Here is a 25,070-nt window from a genome sequence, read left to right as displayed (position 1 = left end):
CTATTAAAAACTCAAACAAGAAGACTATTTAAAATAGAATGATACCTTCTGTAATTATACCTTGATAAGACATTTTGAAACATATTTATCTTATCCTTTAAAAAATTATTCTAACAAAAACATCTCTTCAGGTGTTTTCAATAAAGTACAATTTTAAGTGATTAATCATAGTTCTCCTAAATGGATATCCCACTTTACCAAGTATTTCAACTTACCGAATTTACATTTAATGTTAGATGTAATATATAGAGAAACTAGTTAACAAAAAAGTTATACAGAAAAGAAATTAGATATTAGAAGAAAGCATTCTGAATGAAAAGTGTTTAGGAAACAAAGAGTTTAGGAAAATCACAGGAAACATGATTTTCATGTGTTTACATATATTATTTTATTAATCCTGTGAGATACGTATCATTACCCTCATTTTACAAATGAGGAAACTTTTTAAAAGAACACATGAAAGTAGAACAGAAAAGAAGTGGAGCAATGCTGAACAAAGCTTTATTCAATTACCATTTTTTTCTGTGCTCCACAACTAAAGCAGAAACTTGGAAATGATCCAGAAGAGAAGAAAGAACATGACTAAAAACTGGAAGAAGGAAAGAGGAAAACGATGTTCAATCAGAACAATTCAAATTTTTATGGCTAGAAAAGGGGGAAATGAAGTGTAATGGCTGAGTTTTCAAAAAATGAAAAGAGATTGACTCAACAAATGTTTATTGGGCACGTATTAAACACATACCACTAAAAGATGAATAGAACAGCATCCCCGTAGTAAGGGTGGGGAGGATGAGACAGAAACAAATCATATGGGATAAGCTACAAAAAGTTCATAACGGCTGTACCAGTCTATATGCCATAAATCACAGGAAACATGAAAATAAGCAAGCAATAGGAAGCTAGCTATATCAAAACTTCTAGTTGACAACAGAACACATACCACTTCTTTGAAAATCCTAAAAATAATGAAAGAAAAGCGACCCCAGCGGTTGGCCGCTTCCTATTCCCTGTTCTATATCTACGACAAGATTGGCAGGATTTTTCCAAGGTACCCCTTGCAAGAACCTCAGTCAGATGATCAGAAGTCATTTCACAGACGTCTTGCATGGTCAGAGGAATCATTTCCACAGACATCAGAAGTAATAACAGAATTTCCTGACAATAAGGGGAAATCCAAGAGGAAGCAAGTGGCTTCTTTTAAGCTGGATCATCCTTTAGGTTCCCTCAAGAACTCTAATCTTGATTAAGTGGTATTCATTCATTCCTCTGTCTCACTGACTAACATGTATTGAATGCTTTCTATCTATAAAGCACAAAGCTCAGACCAGTGAGTAAATGTTGTAAGGAGCATATAACCATTTAACACAAGCAAGAAACTTCCCATCAAGTAAAAAGACTTAATCAAAACGGGTGAAGTCAGTGAAACTGTGAATTTCCTGTTTCCAGAAGTTCTCCACCCAAAGGAGATGAACTCTAGAGGCTGGACTGGATAAATCTGAAGGTCCGCTTTAGCTCCAGTTCTACAGATACTTAATTTTTCTCAGGTCCTATTTGTGGAGGTGAATAAATAAGCCCTAAGTCTCAAAACTAAGTGCCCATAAAAATCATAGTTATTCCTATGCTATTATTTAAATAAAAATCTCAGTGTGTACCTAGCACCAAAAAAAGTGGAAGTAGCAAATAAGTTATTGAAAAACAATAGTGCATTAATACAAAATAAGAAGAAAGTAATAGTTTCTACCCCAAAGACTTACAAAATACAGATATTTTAAAATGTTATTTAAAAGGAAAATGAATGACCTTTTACATTTAAAATGTTTAAATAGGAAGGCATTACCTTTTACCTAAACCCATATCCTCTCTAAATGAAATTATTGTTGCTTTCTAATCAGTTTCCCTAATAATTGGAATCTATGGTATTAACTCAAAGGACTTCACGAGTTTTATAAATTCACTAGTCTCTAAGCTATAAGAGACAAAAGAGTCACAAAAGAATTGCAATTGTATTGAAATCTTTAAATGGGTATTAACTGTCACCTTGCTACTTCTTCATGGTAATGAAAATAAATAAGAAGTCATTAAAAACTATATAATAAATATATGGCATGCAAAAAAGCTATGAAATTATAAAGTTTACAATTACTTCTTCATCTTGAAAAGAATAAAGTAAAACAAAATAATAATCACCCAGCTATCTAATGGAAAAAGGTTTTAGTAATTCTCTGATTATAGAAGTAACACATTTATTCAAGATAATTTTAAAAACAGAATAATATGTAAAGAATAAAATAATAAATAAGTACTCATAAATTTCCATCAGCCAAAATAACCAGTTACTACTTTATTCTCTTCATTTTTTTCTATTCATGTATATGTACAATTGAGATGTATATGTGTGTATACATACACAATGCATACATATACACACTTTAAGTAGAATTATATTGTTTTATAGTTTGCTTTTTCCATTTAAGATTATATTGATGCAATTTCCCATTTCATTATATTTCTTCAATAATGTCATTTCTGATGCCTGTATAACATTGTCTTTTGGAGATTCCATGTTATGTTTAAGCAGGCCCTATTGCTGTTCATTTAGATGCTTTTCAATTTTTTACTATTATCATGCACATAAATTTCTGTGTTTCTCTGATTCTTTCCTTTAGGTCAGTTTTGAGAAATGAAATTACTAGGAATAAAGGCATAAATATTTTCTAAAATGGAACACTTTCAGTTTTTTGATTATTCATTCATTATTTTTAAAAAATATATACTGAGCGTCTACCAAGGGCTAGGCACTATGCCAGAGGTTGCAGATACACTTGTGAAAAAAGAGACACTGGCCCTGCTCTACAGAATCTAGAATCTAGGTGATAATACCGAGAACCCAACTATTGTGGAGGAGGTGCAGGGTGCCGCCCATGTGGAGGGCTGGAGACACAGGGTAAGTATCTGAATGTCTGAGAACTAGGGGTCAGAAATCCTTCCTAAAGAAACTCTCATCTAACTCAATACCTGAAGAATGTGCAGAAGTTAGCCAGAAATATGTGGGCTTCGAGGGCAGGCAGTTTGTGGTAGAAGCAATAGCATGAACACAGGTTCTCCTGCTGGGGACAACCGAGCAGATTAAGTGCGACCACAGAGAGAGGATGCACATGTGTGTGGGAGTGGGGATGGGAGCCGCAGGAGGGGGAGGGAGAGTGTGAAGAGGAAGAAGATGAGACTTGAAGAGTAAAAAGGGGCAACATCACTTATAGCCTTTTAAGCAAAAGTAAGGAATTGAAGCGCAATCCTAAAAGTCTTAGCAGTTTTAAGAAATGGAGTGACAATACAGAAGGCGGAAAGACCAGTTAGGAAGGGGATGAGAATTGAAGTAATATAAAACTAGCAAAATTCTCATTTTTGCTAAGGTTACTGGATTGACAGAGAACAGGAGGAATTCAACCACACGGCACATCCTGAGTTTGAGTATTTCTGGACTGGATACAGGAACAGGCTGAATATCATCAGGTAGTATAGATTCTAGAGTGGCTGTCCAGATTCAAATCCCAGGTCTTCCACTTAGCAGTTTTGTGACGTTGGCCCTATCTAAGACCATAAGAGTAACTCAGCTCATACAGTCAGCATAAATATTAAATGAGTGAATACTTGTAAAGCACTAGAATGGTACCTGGCATATAATCAGAGTTCTATGTGCTTACTACTATTTCACAAGAAAACTTATGCACATATATTTATCACGCTGCATATAAGTTTTTTCAAATATTGCTTTCTGTGAAAGGCGTAGCAAAGCAGTTCCCAAAGTATTTTACATGGAAATACGTCACATAAGTTTGAACAACACTAGATTAAATAAAAATTAAACAGTTTCTTTACGACAGAACCTCTCTGAGCTGTTAGCATGCTAAAAGCAATTGTAAGCAACAAAATTAAGGAGTATTAGATTTTTTAAAAATATATAAAATACATACCCATGAGTCCATACTAATATAAATAAATGACTGAATAAATAAATAAATGGGGGAGAGGAGACAACTCTTCCATGCAGAAGAATTCCAAATAATTTCTACAGATACTCCCCTTCAGGGAGGTGGACCATAACTTCCCCTCAAGAGTGCACTGTGACTTCCTTCCAGAGGGTACAGTATACATAAAAAGGTGGGGGGAGTACCTTCACAGTGGAAAAACCTCACAGATACGACCTCAGTCAGGCCATCCAGATCAACATCAACAGTGAAATATCATGCTGACAGTATATACCATGACATAACTTAATGAATATAAATGGCATTTTATATCTGTGATCTTCCTCCCAAAACCCCACAACCTCAGTCTAATAACGAGAAAAACATCAGACAAATTCCAAGACAGGCATATTCTACAAAACACCTGACCAGTACTTCTCAAAACTGTCAAGGTCATCAAAAACAAGGAAAGGCTGAGAAACTGTCACAGCCAAGAGGGGCCTAAGGAGACATGACAACCAAATGTAATGTGGTATCCTGGGTGGAATCCTAAAACAGAAAAAGGACACGAGGTTAAAACTAAGGAAATCTGAATAAAATATGAGCTTTAGTTATTAATAATGTATTAATATTAGTTCACGAAGTGTAACAAATGTACCATAGTAATGTAAGATGTTCCTAGGGAAACTGGGTACGGGATCTATGGGAACTCTCTGTCCTATCTGCTCAATTTTTCTCTAAATCTAAAACTCATAAAAAATCAAGTCCACTAAAAATAATAACATAAATTGTGAGTCACCAAGAGGAAGGCAATGTGTGCTTCCATTTCCAAACTTATTTGTCCCTGAAACCCCCTTTTATGGAGCATCTCTCAGGGCTAGGATTCAGTGTAAAGCACTCTGGAAAATGCTGATGCAGTATCAGAAGCCTCTTCCCCTCATCAGCCCAGAAAACTTCCTGGCCGTCTTCCCTATAGCACACAGCATTTTCTACCTTATGTTATAGGTACATAAGTCCAAGTCTTATTTCAATTACTAAATCATGAAGTTACCTGAAGGCAGAATCTGTATCTAATTTATTTCTGAATCTCCATAGCACATAGCAGAGTGTCTTCTACTCGTAGGCGTTCAGTAAATACCTTTTAAATAAATATTGTAATAATTTCTACAAAAGATGGTAAATGCCCTTACTTACTGATTCATTATAAACTTACTAAGTTCCTGCTACATAAAAGTCAGCATACTAGATGTTATAGTTATACAGAAGTATTTTAAAATTGTTACCGCTTTCAAGAGGCTTATAGGAAAAGACAGAAAGATGCGTGCAGAAATTACTATAACAGAATGCGATTTGTGATAAGGGCCATAAAATGATAGTGTGCTGCAAGAGTCCAAAAGAGGGAGAGATCCTTTCAACAGGGGTAATAACAACATCAGAGAAGAGATGCCATCTGAGGTGACACAAAACAGATGGGATTTACATAATGCAAAGCAGGCAGAGGGCTTTCCATGACAGGAAAACAAGATAAGTATTAAAGATGCGAGAGGAAAGGCAAAATGATTCACTTGGAAGGGCACAAAGTGCAGTTATAAGACAGCAGAGACTGATAAAGCAGAAGGAGCAGCTGGGGACAGACAGTAAAAACTTTTAAATGGTGGGCCTTGGAGTAGGAACTTCATTTGTTAGGCAACTGGCAGTCACTGAAGATTTGTTAGAAGGCAGTGAGATACATTATAAGGGTTCATCTGCTTGAGGTTAAAGTTAGTAGTACTGAGGGTATACAAGGAGAAAGACAGTTGAAAGTTGGTAGTTATAGACAAGGCTGTAAATTAATGTCTGAAACAAAGTAAGCACCTAGTAAAAGACAGTCAGCATCATCATCAGCATGATCACCATGGTGATGGCCTTGATAATGCAAAGGAAGGGAAGACTACAACCCTATGGGAGAAATGGTTTATAGAAGTTAGTGACTATTTGATATGGAAAGCTGAGATCAAAGATATTTCAAATCTAAATTATTATAATAATGATAGAAACCAATTAACAGAAATAGGAAGATAAGGAAGAGATGCTAAGTTTAGGAATAACATAATAGACTCAGTTTTAGACACACTAGGTTTGATCTCACAGAAGAAATATACAGTAGACAGCTGATCACAGAAGACTGGAATCAAAAAAGATGTGGTAACAAAAAAGAGGGATGCTGTGGAAGCTCAAATGAGATGACCAGAATAGTTTTAATAAACTGACAAATGTTAAAAATGAGTGAGATAGAGGGAGAACTTAAGGCTATACTAGCATTAAAAAACTTTGGAAAAACCCAGCTGAAAAAGCAGATAATGAATAATTAATAACAAAAGGATTGAGAGGCAGCAAAGTGAATCCCGTGAAAGATAAATAAATGGATTTAGACTAAACTAATGATAAACATAGAACTTTTGCGATTTCTCGCCCTGAGTATTCAACAGTTTGGGAGAAGAGAGAAAGTAGACAGTAGAGGTGGCCTTAGACTGAGGACTGGAATGGCAGACAGAGAAGAAGTCTGTTGGGGGAAAAGATATCAGGGGAAAGAAAGAACATGATAGAATAGTAGTCCTGCGATCCAGACTAGGTAGCTTTCACACAAAGAAGAGAACTGCCCGATAGAACAGGGAGCTGAAGAACTAGATGACTAGAGGAGAACAAATATGGGAAGACAAGCAAACACTAACTGGTGGAGGAGGTATTTAGTGTGACCATGGTTAAAGAATCAATTACAGTTGACCCTTGAACATCTTGGAGGTTAGGGAAGCCAACCCTCCACGCAGTGGAAAATGCGAGTATAAGTTGACAGCCGGCCCTCCGTTCCTATGGTTCCACATCTGCGGATTCAACCAACCCAAGTTAGTGTAGTACTGTAGTATGTAGCGTTAAAAAAAATCCACATATGAGTGGATCTGAGCAGTTCAAACTCATGTTGTTCAAGAGTCAACTGTATTTCAGCAAACATTTACTAAGAGTGTTCTGTGGGCTAGGTACTGTGCTTAGATGCTGAGGATAAAAAGCACAGTCCCTGATCTTAAAGAACTGAATAATTTAGTGCAGGAATTTGCAAACTTCCTGTAAAAGGGAAGAGAGTAAAAATTTTAAGCTTTACAGCTTAAAATATAACAGTTATTTAACAACTACTTAACTCTGACATGGTAGTGCAAAAGCAGACATGGGCAATATGTAAATAAAGGAGCATGACTATTTTCCAATAAAACATATTTTATTAATTCCTATAATTTTCACACATCACAAGATATTATTCTTCTTTTGATTTTTCAACCAGTTGAAAATGTAAAAAAAAAAAAAAAACCCCAAAACATTTCTAGCTTGCTAGCCATACAAAAACAGGTGACAGGGCAGATCTGGCCCACGGGCTGTAGCATGCCAACTCTGGATCTAGTGGGTGAGCCTGGAGAGAAAAGGGAGGAGTACCATACATATACACAATACACACATCTACCATTCACACACAGTCTCAGCAACCAGCAGTAGGCTTCAAGAACAGACCTATTATTTCTCTCTGCATCTCTTCAGTCTTAATAGGAAACTAACTTTTGCGTTTTGTTTTTTATACTTGTGCTAAAACTGATACTTTCTCTAAAAGTTTCAGAAATTTTTAAATTTTGCCAAAAAATACTTAGTCCCAAGAATTTAGTTTTATTTTCTTGAGTTTATATCTTTACAACAGAAGACCAAACTATTATTTTGTACACGTATCATGTAATGATTATGACTTATGACATATCAATAATAAATACTGTAGATTGCTACCCCAAAGTACCACCTAGAGATAGAAATATATTACATATATTACATATTACATATATATATTTACACGTTTACAAATATGTAAATATATTACATATTTACAATATCTCCATGCTTTTTGTTTATATTGCTTCCTTTCACCTTCTAATTTTGAGGGGTTTTAAAATGAAAATAAAAGCAGAAAGATAAAAACCTGCCTAACATCTCCCACTGTGGAACATGGTAACTCAAAGCAGCAGAACACTTCTCAGGAGCAGCAGAAACACTATGGTAACTATTGAAGCTGGGTGATGGGTTCATGGGAGTTCCTTGGGGTATATTTGAAGATTTTCGTAATAATTTCTGCGTCTGTGAAGGAGAGGTCCACTAAATGCCTCAGCAGTGGCAGTTAGAGAGGCCCCAGCACTGTGAGGAAGGCTCATGAACAGTGCTACCTTACAGGTGGGCAGACCAGGCTGGGCCCAGGCAAAGGTCAGCTAAAGGAGGTAAGGGCATGCGACAGAACTTACTAAGTTTCTATTTTAACAGCTTTTTACAGTTTTTTATGTTAAAATTATTCTATTTTATTCTTTTAAAGTGACTTTTCATTGTTTTCAGTCCGTTTTAGTTACAAGGCTCATTTGGGTTCTGTAATAGAATACAGTATGTAACAGTATGTAACAACCTGCTGCAAAAACAAATGTTACAAATGTTGTATCAGTAACACTGGTGTCAAAAGCCAAAATTTTAAGGGAAGAGTGAGTTATTTCATTCCTTTAATATCACAGAACATGAGGAACAAATTGTTAAATAATATTTACTTTTATCATATTTTACATTTTAGGCTGGTATGATACATGATTTTTTTTTCTCCTACCTAACATTTTCAAGATTACTATAGTTAAGTAAGTGTAATTCTTGGTTACTGAAAATAAAGAGTATGCAAATACTATTCACACTTTAGTGGTCTTTACCCAGTCTTTCATGTAATAAATACAGTCCTAATATTAATAAGGATCTTTCACTCTGCATTATATAACTTGGTATGGAAAAATAAAATTAAAATGAACAATAGCCAACCTGTGCCTTCCTCATGTATACCAAAGGTTCTTTAAGATGCTCAGGAGGTGCAGCAGGATGACTGGGTAAAGGAAACCTGAGGATAAGAAGAAGGAGCTGAATATTATATATTGCTCTTGATAATTAATCAGTTTGCTTGGTTAGAAATTACTTACCTCTGTAGTCCATGATATAAATGAAATAGAATATTTGTTAGCAGTTCTTTGTGCTTACACAAGGTACAACCACCAAATAAAACCTTAATTCTTATCCTACTAATATTGTAGTTTTAAATTAACAACTTAATGACTTGTTAAAAGTTAAAGTGAATTCATAAATTTAGGTAACTTTAAAATTATTTATCTCTGTAAGTGCTCATATGAAAATTTTCACAACTCTTAATTTTAGTATATAAATACTATAACACAGAGAAATTTTTTAAAGTCTGAAGTCTAAAGAAGTCCATTAACTTACTAATATATGAACTTTTCTCATTTCTCCTAATTTCCTTTTCCATAGGACTGAAATGATAGTATAAATACTCCCTTTTGTGATAGCCATGTTTTAGTATTTAATATATTACATTCTACATTAATTCACAAATTTAATAAAATTGTAAAAAATAATGTCATAAATTTTTTGTCTTCTATGTAACATGACTTTTTTTAATTCAAAATGTATTGTTTTTATTAAGAAAACAGATTTATTTATTCAACAACTAATTGAGCCATTCTAAGTACTAAGTATAATGGTGGGATTAAGACAGTCATCTCCTGTTTTCATGTACTAATATTCTAGTGAAGAAAGAGTCAATATTTTATAAAAACAAATAAATAAATAAATCAAACAATATAAAATAGTAATAAGTACCACGAGAAAATGAGAGCAGGATAGAGTCAAAAGAGATCTGGAAGGGCAGGGAAGGTGTCTAGAAAAGCTAATATTTGAACCAAGACATGAGTGAAAAGGAGCCAACCATTCAAAGGTGTGGGGGAAGAACACTCCAAGTAAGAGGACAGCAAGCACAAGACTCTGAGGTGGGAAAATCTCGAATGTTTAAAAATTAGAAAAAGGCAGGACAGTTGAAATGTAATGACAGAGGCACAGAGCGACATAAAATCATAGAGAAGGCAATAGGAAACACAGCAATTTAACATTTACTTAGAGGTTTCAACCTCTTTCATAACAACACACAGCTCCCACTGAAATCAGTCATAGAACTTGTACCTACAGCAAAGCAACCATGTTCTAACAATCAAGAACCATACACTGAATTCTCGAGAAATTCCTCATCCAAAGGGGACATCAGACAGTTTCACTAACTGATTATTTCTGGCTAATTGTTTTTTTCTACTAAAATCTGCATTCCATGTACCTAAACAAATCACTTTCCCCACTCACAAGTGAAAAGAAAAATTGACAATCTCTAGAAACCTCAGTATTTCTTCTTATACGCAAGACAGTTTAAAAGCTATATATTTTATACCACTCACTATATTGTTTGTAAAGAGACATGGTTTATAATTTAATATAACTCTAAAATTCTTCCATTTTAATGGTAGTTATTTCTAAATTTAATAAAACTTATAAATTTAGGGCTGAAACTTGAGAGCACTTACTGGTGATCTTAAGGGTTATTTAATGCCCAAAGAAATTTATTCATTAAAAAAAGGTAAGAAGTGGCAACCCCCAAATCATTCATACTAAAACCAAAATAAAGTTAGATATTTATTCAATTGTAAATATTTAATGAGAACCTACTAAGTGTTCAAGGCAATAGAGATACAGCAGTGAACAAAACATGTTAAAATCTCTGTCCTTGGGACTTTCTTGGCAGTTCTGTGGTTAAGACTCCACGCTCCCAATGGAGGGGGCACGGGTTCAATCCCTGGTCGGGAAAGATCCCACATGCTGCATGGCAAAGCCAAAATATGAAATGAAATGAAGTGACGTGAAGTGAAGTGAGATGAAATGAAATGAAATCTCTGTCCTCACATATTTTACATTTAGTAATATGAAGAGATGAGGGTCAGTAGACAGGAACAATGCAGAAACCTGCATATCACTCTTGACTCCTCCCTCTTCCTGTCTCCCAAATCCCTGTAAATACCACTCATCTTCTACTCTACTGACACTGTTTCAGGTAACTGACATTTCTTGCCTGCATTCATCTGACAGATTCATAAGCAGTCTCCCCTGCATCCACACTGTTTTCAATCTATTTGCCAATTTGCCTGGCTGTTAGTCAGGAGCAGTGTCTTGCTTATTCACCAGTGATTGTATTTCCAGTAGGTCTAGCATAAGGTGTGGCACTTACTAGATACCCAGTACGCTGCTGAATAAATAAAATGTAACTGTGGTTATGTCACTACTTTGCTTAAAATCATAAAATGGCACCCAAATGCTTTTAGGATCCAGTCTACAAATCCTTGAGTAAGAAGCACATCCCTGCCTATAGATCTAGCATCATCCTTTCCTATGCCCCTTTCCTCTCTACCATCCAACTTTTGTTGCCATACAACTTTTGTTCCTTCAATATACTATATTCTTTTCCACCTCTAAACCTCTGTACCTGTTGTTCCCTTGTGCCTAAAGCAATTTTCTTCTCTATTCCTTCCCCTGACTAACTCCAGCTCAGCTTTGTAATCTCAGGCTGAGTATTATTTCCTGTGACAAGTCATCATGACATCCCCAGTCTGAGTTAACTGCCTGCACTATGTACTCCTTGTACTTACCCTATTACAGCACTTACTATGTTGTACTGTAATTGCCTCTTCAAAGTCTCTGTGCCCCACTGGGATGCAAGGTCCATAAAAGGCAAGGACCATCTACCTAGCTTGTTCATTATCCCAGCATCTAGTTCTGTACATAACACATGCCAAATAACACACAGTTTAACATTTAAAAATAAGAAGGCAAAGAAGAACTATGATTAGGACATTTTGGAGGTGCCCGGGTCTACTACCTGAGGACTCTTCCAGAGAACACTGTATTTATAAAGATTTACCCAATCTTGTGGTCTAGTGTAAGGTACTCATTATCTAATATCTTTCCATTCTGGGTCCAATGTAGTTCAGCATTTATACCTCTCCAAGGTATAGTAGACACTTGCATATATCTCCTACAACAGTAGACTACAGTATATATTTTTTATAATATATACGTATATAGAAGGTTTAAACAAAGTTTATACATTTCTTTAATTTATATTCCTTAAGGGAAAATAACAGGTCTTCTAATTTTTTATAAACTGCTCCACACAGAATACAATAAAGAATAAGATGCAGAAAGAAATCAGTACATTTTCAATGTAAAGACTCTCTTAAAACTTTACAGTAAGTTTAGGATTATTAGTTACACTAAGTTTCCTCAATTCAACAAATATTTAGTTATTGAATAATAATGTGCTAGTATTGTTGGGTGGCTCAATAACTACTTGCTGACTCAGTGTCATTTATTTAATGCTATAGGAGATACTCAAAGAAATGTAAGACATAATTCTTCTTTCAGAACACTTTTAATCTAGGTAAGAAACAAGATGTAAATACAGTAAGTCCCCTACATATGAATGAATTCCATTCCGAGAGCACATTCATAAAGTCCAATTTGTTTGTAAGTCCAACAAAGTTAGCCTAGCTACCGAACTAACACAATTGGCTAAATAGTACTGTACTGTAATAGGTTTATAATACTTTTCACACAAATAATACATAAGAAACAAACACAAAAGATACAACATTTTTAATCTTACAGTACAGAACCTTGCAAAGTACAGTGGTACAGTAACACCAGCTGGCACACAGGGGCTGGCATCCAGTGAATAGGCAAGAAGAGTCGGGGACTAGAGGGGAGGTGGGAAATGGTAGAGCTGAAAGACTGTCAGCAATAAGAAATGGAGGGAAGCCTGGCATTGATGGCTCGGGTGCTGGTTTCTTGCTGGATTCAATTCTATCTACCCTCTTGAAAAACAGATTCAGTGACGTCTGGTAGAAGCTCTTTTTTTCTTGTCATAGATGACACAGTAGCACTGGATTACATTCTGAAAGACTGCTGCAACCTTCATGTACCATTCTCTTTTCAGGTCCTGTGCCTCAAAAACTAACAGTGCCTCCTCAAAGAAAATCCCCTAGCCATTTCTTGTGTCGTGAATCTCCTTGGTTCTTCACTTAACTTCTTCCTCGTGTCTCTCTTCATCCTTTCTCTGGGCCTCCAATTCCATCAGGTCTTCATAAGTAAGCTCCTCATGTTACACAGCAAGGAGTTCAGGGAAGCTGTCCTCTTGCAGAACTAACTTGAAATAAAGATACTGTACTACCGTACTCTATACAGTACTGTACAGTAAAGTACACAAAAGCACAACCACTTGTAGAGGACGCACGCACGTCTGGTGACAGTGTACACCAGACACGTGAACTAACTTACGTGATTGGACATGCAAACGCACGTTCACATCTTTGAAAGTTCGTAACTTGAATGTTCATATGTGGGGGACTTCTTGTATATGTGAGATGCAGTAAAATGTACGGGCTTTAGAATCAGACAGCTAGAGCTGAAACCCCAGCACCATCATTTACTAGCTATCGTGGTTACTAACACAATAACAGTTAAACAAAGCAGGAAGTTGTAAGTGGGAAGAGCTAACCTGGGCTAGCATTATAAGCTTCATGTAAGAACACAATACAGAAGTTTTCCTGCTGTATTTGTTAAATAAAAATCTGACTAAAATCTTTAGAATGTCTACTAAAACGAGTAAAATGACATGAGCAAATTCCAGATAGGACCTGTATAGCTCACGCGTTCACACTTCTATTAGGAATGAAGAGTATGTATTTTTTTTTCAGCTCCAATTACTTAACAATATATATTTCTGCTTTACTTTTGCTTTCTTTACTTGCCCATCTAATGGTTTCTGTCAATGAAAAGTGCAACAGAATATGTTAAATTTACTTTATTCTTCTGATTTGTGTTAGGAAACACTTCTTCCCCCACCCTAGATGTGCCCTTTCACGTGAAAAGAGCTCCCTCACTGTAACATGCTTGGCCTCTCTCCAGGGCTTTACTCACTACACCACAGAAGAGGTTTAATGCCTTCTCCAACTTTTAAATTCTCGAAGAATAAACTGAACAACCTCACCAATGCTATTTAACTAGAAGGTTAAGTCTATTTAAGACTGGAGTTCAGTTAAAGAGCTTATTTTGCTCTTGCACTAAGCTATGTCCTCCTACCCAGTCTTTACCACAAATAAAAGTATGATTTTGATCTCCCATTTGCTTTTATGTTTTATTTTATTTCCTCAATTTGTTCAGAACCCAAGCGAGGAAAAAAGGTAGTATTACTGGGCTCCTTCCAATATCCCAACAAGTTATTCAAAATAAAATATTTATTTAATGTCTATTATGTAGGATACCAAAGATATGACAATGAATGAAATACTAATATTTGGAATTATACACAGCAGATGCTTCTATTCTGCCCATAACAGAGACAAAGACACTGAAGCTACAAGATTTAATAGGCAAAGAGATAAATCACCATGTCCATATTGGTTTCATCAACCTGTGGTATTACTACTGCATTTGGAGAATTTTAAAACCTTACTTGTCATGATAAATGTCTTTTCCTTTAGTGACTAGAACCAAAAGTATCATCGCAATTAACTTTAGTTAATAGATAGCTATTCAGGAGTTCAAAAACCAACTCAGAACATAGCAATAAGCAAAGAAGCAAATACTAACTTTAAAAACGTGTGTCTAAGCACAAATCCACAAGCATTCATTTGCGTCTCTTTGTTTTAGAAACAGTTCTGGTAAACTGCGTTATCCTGTTTCCCAGTTAACAGCAGGTTAGAAGGAGCAAATTGGAAATGGGATTGTGAGAAACTAGAGAATGCTAGAGACACAGGTACACTGACAGCAGAAAAAGAAAAGACATAAGGACTCTATTAGATTCTAAACTTCATGAGGGCAGAAATTGTGTTCATTGTTCTATGCCATATTCCCAGTGTCTGGTATAGTGCTAGAAATAAATAACTGATGAATAATGGAACATTAAATAAACTACCAAAGCTAACATTTGGGATCTTTATTTTTTGTAGTGACAAATAGTTCTATACACTTCAGCAGACTCTGAGAACAAATCCAGACAAATAAAAACATTAATGTTCTTAATAACGACACCAATTTTTTTTTCAAAAAAAGAGTTAATGGTATTTAGAATGGTCAGTTTACAAAGACAGAAAAAGGGTAACATCCAAAATGGCAGTAATAAAAAGAGCACTGGTAAGCTTAAATTACCTGAAATATTCACTTATGAGAAATATTATATTTCCTAATTACACTGGATAAATGCATTGTTAATACAAAAATTTGGGCATTAAAAAAACCCCACCTGTTGATTCCCAGGCAAGACTGTAATTTTTAATAGTAGTAGCTTACATGAAATGCCACATAAATACTGAGAAATAATAACAATGGGTACACACGGCACACCATATCCACGACTCACAGAGCAACTACAGCCAAACACAAGCATGTCTCAAAACAGGGAGGAAAACTCACACGCTCAGTTCACTGTACACAGCATTCTGAAGTTTCTTCTCCCAACCTATTTTAAAAAAAAGGAATAAAATATACAAACATATTAGTTTTAAAAATAAACATACATTATAATTAAATTTATCTCACAAAAACTTTAACATCACACTCATTTGTGAAAGAACTTTATCAACTGCCAACTGCTATGTAAAGTGTTATACTAAGGAATTATTTCTTATATATTTACCAATATACCTTGGCTAACATTAAGTAGCAAAGTTATCAACATGATTTATTATTTTGTAAGTAAAACTATGGCACCATTTTCTTAAGATGAGAAGAATATTTCCTTCTTCCGTTAAGGTGCTCAATGAATGCCAACATCTTTGGCTATCGTACTACCAGTGCTATGAGGAATGTACCAAGGGAAGGGCAAGAAACAGCCAGGCACCTGACAAAGATCACAAGTAATTTATGACAATTAACTAGTCAGTAAACTCCTAAACAACAGAAGTAGACTATTATGAGGCACCACCAGTCAGATCAGTTCGCTTGGCTGCTAACTACTTGAACTTATCTGGGCAAGTAAACCACTTAATATTTCAGTTTCCCTGTGCAAAGCTTCTAAACAGCTTGCTCTAAAAAAGTTGGGATTTTCTTCTGTTTTCTTTGAAAGGGTAGAAAAGAGGAGAGAAAAGAAGCATAGAAGGAAAAAAGCCACAAATGAAAGGTAAAAGACAAGTTACTTAACTAAGGAGATTCTTAATACATTCAGGATGTATTTTGACCAGGAAGGTAAACAGTATTTAAAGCTGATTAATGTAAAGCAGTCATTCCCAAAGTGTTCCTGAATTTCTGCAGCATTTTTGCAGAAATATCTAAAAATTCTAATTCTCCCCAAATAAAAACCTATCCAGCCACTGTTTCACAATATTGGATGAGTAATTGGCTGTGGATACAATATTCCCTCAAAATAAAGTATTTCCTTATTTTGCCTTAAAGAATTAGAGAAGAAAAAAAAAAGCAACTCACAAACCTGATATTTTAAAGAATTCCTTAATATCTTCTTTGAGTGATTCAAGTTTAATCTCAGGTCTCTGAAGACTGGCCTAATTTTAGAAAGAAGAAGAAAAGGAAGAAGAAAGGAAAAAACAGAGGTAAGTAAAAAGTAAGTCCTTTGGGATGATATTTAGTGCTAATGAAATTTTTAAAAAGGAATGTTCAAATGTGCGTACTATTTAAAAAACAGTATGAGGTCAGAGCACCTGAGTACCTGGAATAGCTCGTAAGAGAGACTTTTTCACCCACTCTTAAAATACAGGATCTGTGATAGTATACTATAGTCTTAAAACATTAAACCTTGCAGCTTATGAATAGTTAACATCTTTACCTAAGAGTTTTATTTTTATGAATATTTAACATCTATTTTTCTAACAGGAAAAACACTCAGATTTTATAAATTCATTCTCTTAAGATTATACTTAGCATATGTGGCACTGACACACACCTAATAAACAGAAGCCCCGTTGCATCCACTTAACTGGAGCTTTGAACAGTGTCAGCTTTGGGTTGCTGCTCTGTAAACCTGCACTTGTACATATTTATGGAAAATATATAAAACTATTCACTCACAAAGGCTCATTAGTGTCTCTTTTTTATCTTTAATTGCATGATTTCTATTCTACTGGTTTTTCACACTGCTAATTTTTACCAAAAATACTAATTTCTCCAGCTTATTAATGGCTTCAATTACCTTCAAAGTGTTCATCTTTCATCACCTCGCTCTATCAAATTCTAGAAGCATATTTCTTAAGAAGGCATTTCTACTAAGGTATCTCATAAGCATCTCAAATCTAAGAAATCGAAAACTGATCTTATCTTCCCCTCACTACCTTTCTCTTTCTCTTCTATTTTTAATCCTCATCCATGAAATTACCATTCACCAAATCTTCCAAGTCAGAAACTTTAGTTATTCTCAATTCTATTCTAATTCTTCTATGATTTAACCCCTTTCTGGGAAGATGGCATGGGTGGCAGTGAGGTTTTTTTTTTAATCTCCCTGATCTCCACACAAAAACAGACCAAGCAACTAGAGAGCAAAACCAAAATCCCACGGTAAACATTTACAACCACACGTGGTGACAAGATATCCCCCACAAACCTAAAATACAAGCGTTGGGGACAAACCAATAGTCACAAGACCTGTGTGGTATTAGCATCTATACGAGAAAAAGCAGAGGGGTATCTGATAGATATGAAAAGAGGAGAACCCCAAAACAGCCAGCAAGTATTCACGGGAACATGATGAGCTAATTTTAGGACAGGAGCCGGTGCTGGAAGAGGTTTCGTCCAAGCCAGTACAGCAGTGAGGTGTGAAGACGCGGGCGCAGCCCAGCACCTGTGCATTCTTGAAACTGACCAGCCGGGACTCCCCTTCTCTCTTTCTGAGAAGAAAAACTTGATAAGAGTAATAAAAATTGAGGATGACAGGGAACCAGCTTATTTCCTTGAAAACTGATAAATAAATGAAAAGGGGATTTATTTAGCCTGCCTTTCCCACAGGAACTATACTGCTTGGTAACCAAATAACAGATAAGGGGAAATGTCTCTTTATAAAAATATCCCAGCTAATAACTAAAACAGATATGATATAATTAGAATATCACCTCTTTGCAACCCTCAATCAATTCTAGGCATTGAGCAGAAACAGCTATTAACTTCAAAACAAGACAACCAGCCCTGTGTGCTTCTCAGTGAAAGGAGAATCCACTGCCTATAGTCGCGGCCACTGAGATGGCATCTGAGTCTCATCAAAGCCTCTGGGTCCAACTGTCAACTTACAAGGTGTACGACGGATAGAGGAACATGTTAAGCTGCACCATCTGAGTGTGTAATCAGAAAAATTCAGGTTGCGAGAAATCCTAAAGGTCAACTGGTCCAGTTCTTCAGCTGATCAATTGTAAGGGGATGGGAGGAAGGAAAGAGAGAAAACCTATAGATTTTTAAAAGACTTAAAAGCTGTATCAAAAAATCTTTTTTTAATTGGCAAGACTAAGAGCATCCAGGGATATACATTTGGTTAATAAAACTACCAAGAAATGCAAGAAAGTGATCACCATAAAAATCAGGTTGTCTGGGAGGGAGGGGCTTGTGATTAGGATGAGACAAATGGTGAGGTTTCTGGTGCGGCTGGCAAAGTTTCACTTTTTCACCAGGGTAGTTGTTTAAGGTCATTCATCTTATAATAATTCATTACATTATAAATTTGTTTTCTGTAGCTTCTGTTTGTGTTTTACTTTACAACCAAAAGGGTAAAAAAAAGAAAGAAAAAAGAAAAATAGGTCCCCCCAGTCTATTCCTTCTCTCCATTCTAAAGTCCCACTTTATTAAGGCAACCTGATCATTCTGTTTATAGGTCAAGGAGGAAGAACATGGTCAGCTCCCCATCTGGTATGTGTACTTTATTCTTTTCTTTTTGTTTGAATATAGTTGATTTACAATGTTGTGTTAGTTTCAGGTGTACAACAAAGTGAATCAGTTATACGTACACATATATCCACTCTTTTTTAGATTCTTTACCCGTGTAGACCATTACAGAGTATTGAGTCAAGTTTCCTGTTATGCAGTAGGTCCTTATTAGTTATCTATTTTATATATAGTAGTGCTGCCATCTTATTTAAATTGCAACTACCCGCTACCTGGCATTCTCACACTGCTTTACTCTACTTTTTCTTCTCTCTTAGCATATATACCTCCTAACATACTGTATGATTTATTTATTTACCGTGTTTATTGGTATACCTCCCTACACTAGAAGTGGTAAGCTCAACCAGGGCAGATAGCTTTGTCTTTTTGTTCTCCTTTGTATCCCAATGCCTAGAACAGTTATTTTCACATAGTAGATGCTCAATAAATGTTTATTGACTAAATAAACCAATTTCTCTCTTTTGCAATCCATACTCCAGCATTTTCTTCCTAAATGGTAAGTCTTTCTTGGCTGTGGATCTCCACAGCATATATAAGAAGTCTAAACTTTTCAGCAGGACACACTGGGACCGTCACAACGTAGACCAACTTCTCTCTCCAAATTCATCAGCTGCTGCTCCACCAAGCCAACAGCATCCTCTCCTCTCACACCTCCTCCCTGATACCCTGTAGGCTAGTCACAGTGAGATATAACCACTGTCAAATACTTTAAGGGTTCCAGGCTTTTGTTCATATTGTTTCCTCAGATACAAGAGCTCCCTCACCACCTTGGCAAATACCTACTAGCTTCCACTTCCAGACGTCCCTCAAATACTAGCTTCTTTCCCAACCACCCCCACCTGCTACCTGCAAAGATAGTACACGCTATTCCTCTGTGAGAGCACTTACCCAATTACACTGTAATTTTCAGCTCACCTATTTCTCTTTTTAACTGTTAAATTCAAAGGCAAGACCATGTCTTCATTTCTGCATCCCAAGTGTTAACTTGGCATTAAATGTTGCTTGACAAAATAGTGACCAAACCATGTTCTATCCTTTTAAACTAATTTCCCCTCAAATACACAAGGAACTTTATAAAACTTACATTTAACTGAAGAAACTGCTTTCCAGTCTCTTATTCCAAGGATTTTAAAAGCTACAGAACCCTGCTCATTACTCAAGAGTATCAAGGCAAAAGGAAATAGGTTTTCTTTTACGAAGTCTGTATTTAGAAATGACTCAGAATTAGCAAAATTTAAAGAATTTCAAGAGAAAAAAAGGATCATTCCTCCTAAGCATTTTCAGTACTTCAGGGTTACTAGATCTCATAGATACACTTTTGGATATCAAAAGCAAACCAAAATTCATTAATCATCTAAGCTAATTATAAGAATCTTAAGAAATCTGAGACTCAGAAGCAGGACAGTGACAGGAGGACAACATGATAAGGCACAGCAATTCTCAAACATGTTTTAGCAGCATAACCTGATTTTTCAAATGAAATCTGAACCCTATTTGGAACCCTACTATATAAAACACATTGAAAGTGATATTACTAGACAATGAAAACAATGAGTCTTTTCTCACTAAGGTATGATTAACACTAAAAAGGTACAGCTTTATTCTGATATGGCCTCAATATCTAATTTATTTTTGCATTTCTTTGCTCAATATAAAAAAAAAAACAACCCAGATTCACAGAGATAGGTGTTTACATTTTTAACAGCCCTCCTGGCAATCTCAGCACACTCCCAAACAAATCACTGCAGGAAATCAAAAGAGAAGCAGGTAGTTGGATATTTTTATTTTGAAGACAAATCACTAAAAGTATTTATCACACGTACAAAAGTCAGAAAAGGGCTTCTGATACTTAGAACTGCTGAAACTATGCATCCCACAGTATTGCTACCATGTGGCGTGTCCCGTCTCACATCAGATGTTGCCCCACATCTCAGCAGTGCACCAGGACGGGGGCTAGTGCTGAGCAGATGCACCTTGGCTCGGCCTGGCCCATGCCTGCCACTGCATACCCCCTGCAGTACTACCTCACTTGTACAAGGTACCATGAGTGGACATATGCGAGCCCAAATACTTGGAAAGACCAGGGCAGATTTACATCCTTCCTCACCAACGACACATTTCTAAGTGTCCAAACATGAAGAGACAAAAGAAGCAGGGTTTTGTTTTGTTTTGTTTTCCTCTGGGATCTGTGTAGAAACAAGTTAATGTGAAATCACAATAGTGGATTATGGAGTATCTGATATAACAATGCATTTGAAAGAGTGTTGTTTCTTAATATAGTATTTAAATTCAGTATTTTTAAGTGAATAGAATGTTTCAGAATCGTTGGATATATCAGAGCATAGTTCTAAAATCACTTGGGACTAAATGAGAGTGAGATTTGGCATGAGAAGACCTGCAATCATCTCTCAGCCTCATTTGTTACCTAGGCGCAGTCATTTAACCTCTCTACCTCAATTTTCTTTATTTAATAGGGAATATGACACCTGAACTAGGTTATTAGGAGACTCAATCAGAAAATTTGTCAAAGTTATTTTTCAGCTGTGAAGTCCAACATAAGTTAAAATTGTGTTATAAAATATAAGATATGCTGAGATGACAGTGGACTGAATGTAGAAGATTGGCAGGGAAGGAGTGACTAGAGGTAGAGGTTTTTAAAATATCTATAACAAAAGTTAAGCTTTCTTTTAAACAAAATGCCTCTAGCTCACTGTAAGAGCTAGTAAAGAATATGATCAAAAGATAATTAGCAAGAGAGTGTACAATCCATTCCTAGCCATGGCCCCGCATACAATTTACCAATTTATTTATGTTGATATTTCTGACAGCCTCCACCATTCTGCATTCTAAAAACACATGGCCCTCTCCACCCCAACCCCCACCCCACCAACATGCACACACACACACACACACACACACATCCAGTTTCTTTCTACTTGCACCAGAATAGTCTTAATCCAAAGCACTGCTCACTGGCAATCTTAAATTTCTAAACGTGGTGAGTAAAGGAAACTGGAGAAGCAAAGTGGGTGAAGTCGCCGCAGGGGTCAAAAAAGCTGGGAGATAAACTGAGGCTAAATATTTATGAAGTACAAACCAAGGCATAGAAAGATTTACAAAAAGGGTTCCAAAAGCCCTCTAATTCTCTCTAAAGATGCCCCATTCTTTCCACTTCTCATGATGCCACTGTGCCAATCCTGGGCGTCATCTTTCCATCCCCGAAGAATCACAGAATTCAGGGTTAGCAGGGAGTATAGAGGTCTTCTAGGTAAACTAACCATTTAATGACTGGCTCTCCTCTTCCAAGGGATTTTCTAGCTTAAAAACTCTCACTTAGAAACTCTAAGCTAACTTTCCCTACATGTGGTCAATTCCATCTTTGGACTATTCTGTTAGAAAGTCCTTTATTATGAACTAAAATTGATTCCCCTTAACATTTGCCACCATCATATGCCCCCCACCCCCACCCCAAGGTCACGCTGAATCCCTTTTCTGTGAGAGATCTTCAAATATCCCAAGTTAGCTGTTATGTCTTCCCTGAAAGCTTCTCAAGGTCACATGTGTTTCCAGGTTCTCCAAGTTCTCTTCATGTAACAATTCTCCTTACCACCCTGGCCATTCTTGCCTGAGCAAAGTCCAGTCCAACTTGGCCTCTACTGCAGTAACTTCCTAACTTACCTCTCTACTTCACTCATTCCACTAAACCACTGATTCTCAAACTTTTAAGCCTCAGGACCCTCACTCTTAAAAATTATTAAGGATCCAACAGTACTTTTGTTTATGTGTATTATATCTACTGATACCTACAGTATTAGAAATTAATACAGAAAAATTAAACCTATTTGCTTATTAGTATGGAAGTTCCTCAAAAAATTAAAAATTGAATTTCCATATGGTCCAGCAATTTCAATTCTGCATATACTCAAAATAACTGAAAGCAGGGACTTGTCATGCTCATAGCAGCATTATTCACAATATTTAAAATGTAGACACAATCCAAGTGTCCACAGATAAATATATGGATAAAGAAAACAGAATACTATTCAGCCTTAAAAAAGGAAGACAATTCTGACACATCTACAACATGGATAAGCCTTGAAGACATTATACTAAGCAAAATAAGCCAGTCAGAAGAAGACAAACACTGTTTGATTCCACTTATATGAGGTATCTAGAATAGTCAATCATAGAGATAGAAAGGAGAATGGTAATAGCCATGGCCTGTGAGGAGGAAGGAATGGGAAGTTAGTGTTTAATGCGTACAGAGTTTCAGTTTGGGATGATGAAAAAGTTCTGGAGATGGATGGCGATAATGGTTGACAATAATATGAATGTACTTAATGCCACTGAACTAATCATTTCAAGTATATTAAAAATGGTTAAAATGGTAAATTTTATGTTTATTTTACCACAATAAAAATATTTATCGGGACTTCCTTAGTGGTTCAGTGGTTAAGACTCCACGCTCCCAATGCAGGGGACCTGGGTTCGATCCCTGGTGGGGGAACTAAGATCCCATATACCGCAACTAAGCCCACATGCTGCAACTAGAGAAGCCCATGTTCCACAGCAAAGAGCCCGCGTGCCGCAACAAAGAGTCTGTGCGCTGCAACAGAGACCCAGCACAGCCAAAAAAAGAGTCAATTCATTTTAAAATAACAGTGTAAATCCATTATATATTAACCTAAATATTTTTATTTAAAAGAGCTGTATTTTCAGAAACAAAAATTAGTGAGAAAAAGAGGCGCTGTTTTACATTTTTTGCAAATGTCTTTGATGTTTGGATTAGTAGAAGACAACTCGATTCTTTAATCTGCTGTGATACTTCATCTGTGACACTATGTTGTTTTGATTAATGTATATGAAAATCAGTGTCACACAGATATGCAACTGGAAAAGGGAAGAATATTTTATATCCTTTTCAGATACTGTGGGCGTTCTCCTTTGATAGTACACTAAATTTGACAAATAGTAATTTCCTAAAGATTAGCTGCAATCTGAACATCATTAAACTTTTCATACTTTATTAGAAAAACAGGTATTGACTGCCGTGCACTTTGAATCAATCTTCTACCTGTACGTGATTTTGTAACATTATGTATTGATCATTTCAAATATATTACCTAAGTGATGCAGTGAACACATTTCATTAAACAATATCAAAAAGTAACATTTGTTAATATCACCATCAATATCATCAGAAAAGTCCATATGTATTAAGAAGCCACCACATTCATGGAGATGAATACAAGTTTTCCAAAATCTGATTTGTACTGGGTTGGCCAAAAAGTTCGTCCAGGTTTTTCAGGAAGATGTTAACAGAATACTTGTCCTACACATTATTTAAAGCTTCAATTTTTTTTAAGCTCTTTATTGGAATATAATTGCCTTACAATGTTGTGCCAGTTTTTGTAAAGCTTGAATTTTATCACTGGCAACACAAAACAGTTTTCCTTGAAGTGACAGGCTCACTTTGCTCATTTTAGAGAAAATATATGCCAAACATCTGAGTCTGAACATCTGAATAACAGTCTGTCAACAGTTTATTCTTAAAAGTAAAGATGTTTCATTTAAAAAAAAAGCAGTTCAGCCTGTACCTCAGTTGATCACTGCAGTGGTTTTCCTCTAGATAATCATCTTATTTCAATATACAGCAGTAGTGCCTTACGCATAATTTCCATTTCCTCAGTGTATTTTAAAAACGTGTATTCAAGAAATGAGATTTAATAAAATTAATAATCGTTTACTGTTCAATCAATGACACTCAAATTAAATTTTTTTTTAAATTGTGAATGTACACCGGTGAAGAGCACGATGACTACTGGTACAGTTTGCTACTAGCTCCCCGATTTAAACCCATCGCCATTGCTTTTGTACCGTCAGTACAAATGTCAGCACAATGAATTTTTTTTTTAAAGGCCTTTGTATTATACAAAATAGTTTTGACCTGAAAGGGTCTTAGGACCACCAGGGGTCCCCAGACCATACGCTGAGAACCACTGCACTAGACTATAGGCTTCTAGAGGACCCGTCTTTCATCTCTACACCCACACAATACTTAACCACACAGTAAGTACTTTATTAACATGTTTTCATTAAATGCATTACACTAGAGATTCCTTAGGCCAACACCTGCAAAACCCCATGGGAAGGGAATTCCCTGGTTGTCTAGTGGTTAGAATTTGACACTTTCACTGCTGTGGCCCAAGTTCCATTCCTTGTCAGGGAACTAAGATCCCACAAGCTGTG

General features: G+C 36.0%; 1 protein-coding gene across 1 annotated transcript in view; it reads right to left on the bottom strand.

Moving 5' to 3' along the window:
• Window positions 1–25,070, bottom strand: part of TBC1D19 (TBC1 domain family member 19) — a 142,861-nt gene that overhangs the window by 98,053 nt on the left and 19,738 nt on the right. Inside the window, exons 2-4 of the mRNA XM_057727769.1 lie at window positions 16,372–16,444; window positions 15,360–15,405; window positions 8,823–8,898 (exon numbers count right to left, since the gene is read on the bottom strand). Of these exons, the coding sequence (XP_057583752.1) occupies window positions 8,823–8,898; window positions 15,360–15,405; window positions 16,372–16,444 (195 nt within the window). The remainder of the gene's footprint in view (window positions 1–8,822; window positions 8,899–15,359; window positions 15,406–16,371; window positions 16,445–25,070) is intronic.

Source organism: Hippopotamus amphibius, chromosome 3 (assembly GCF_030028045.1).
Source record: "Hippopotamus amphibius kiboko isolate mHipAmp2 chromosome 3, mHipAmp2.hap2, whole genome shotgun sequence".
Classification (NCBI taxonomy): domain Eukaryota; kingdom Metazoa; phylum Chordata; class Mammalia; order Artiodactyla; family Hippopotamidae; genus Hippopotamus; species Hippopotamus amphibius.
This window is presented reverse-complemented; position numbering and strand designations above follow the sequence as displayed.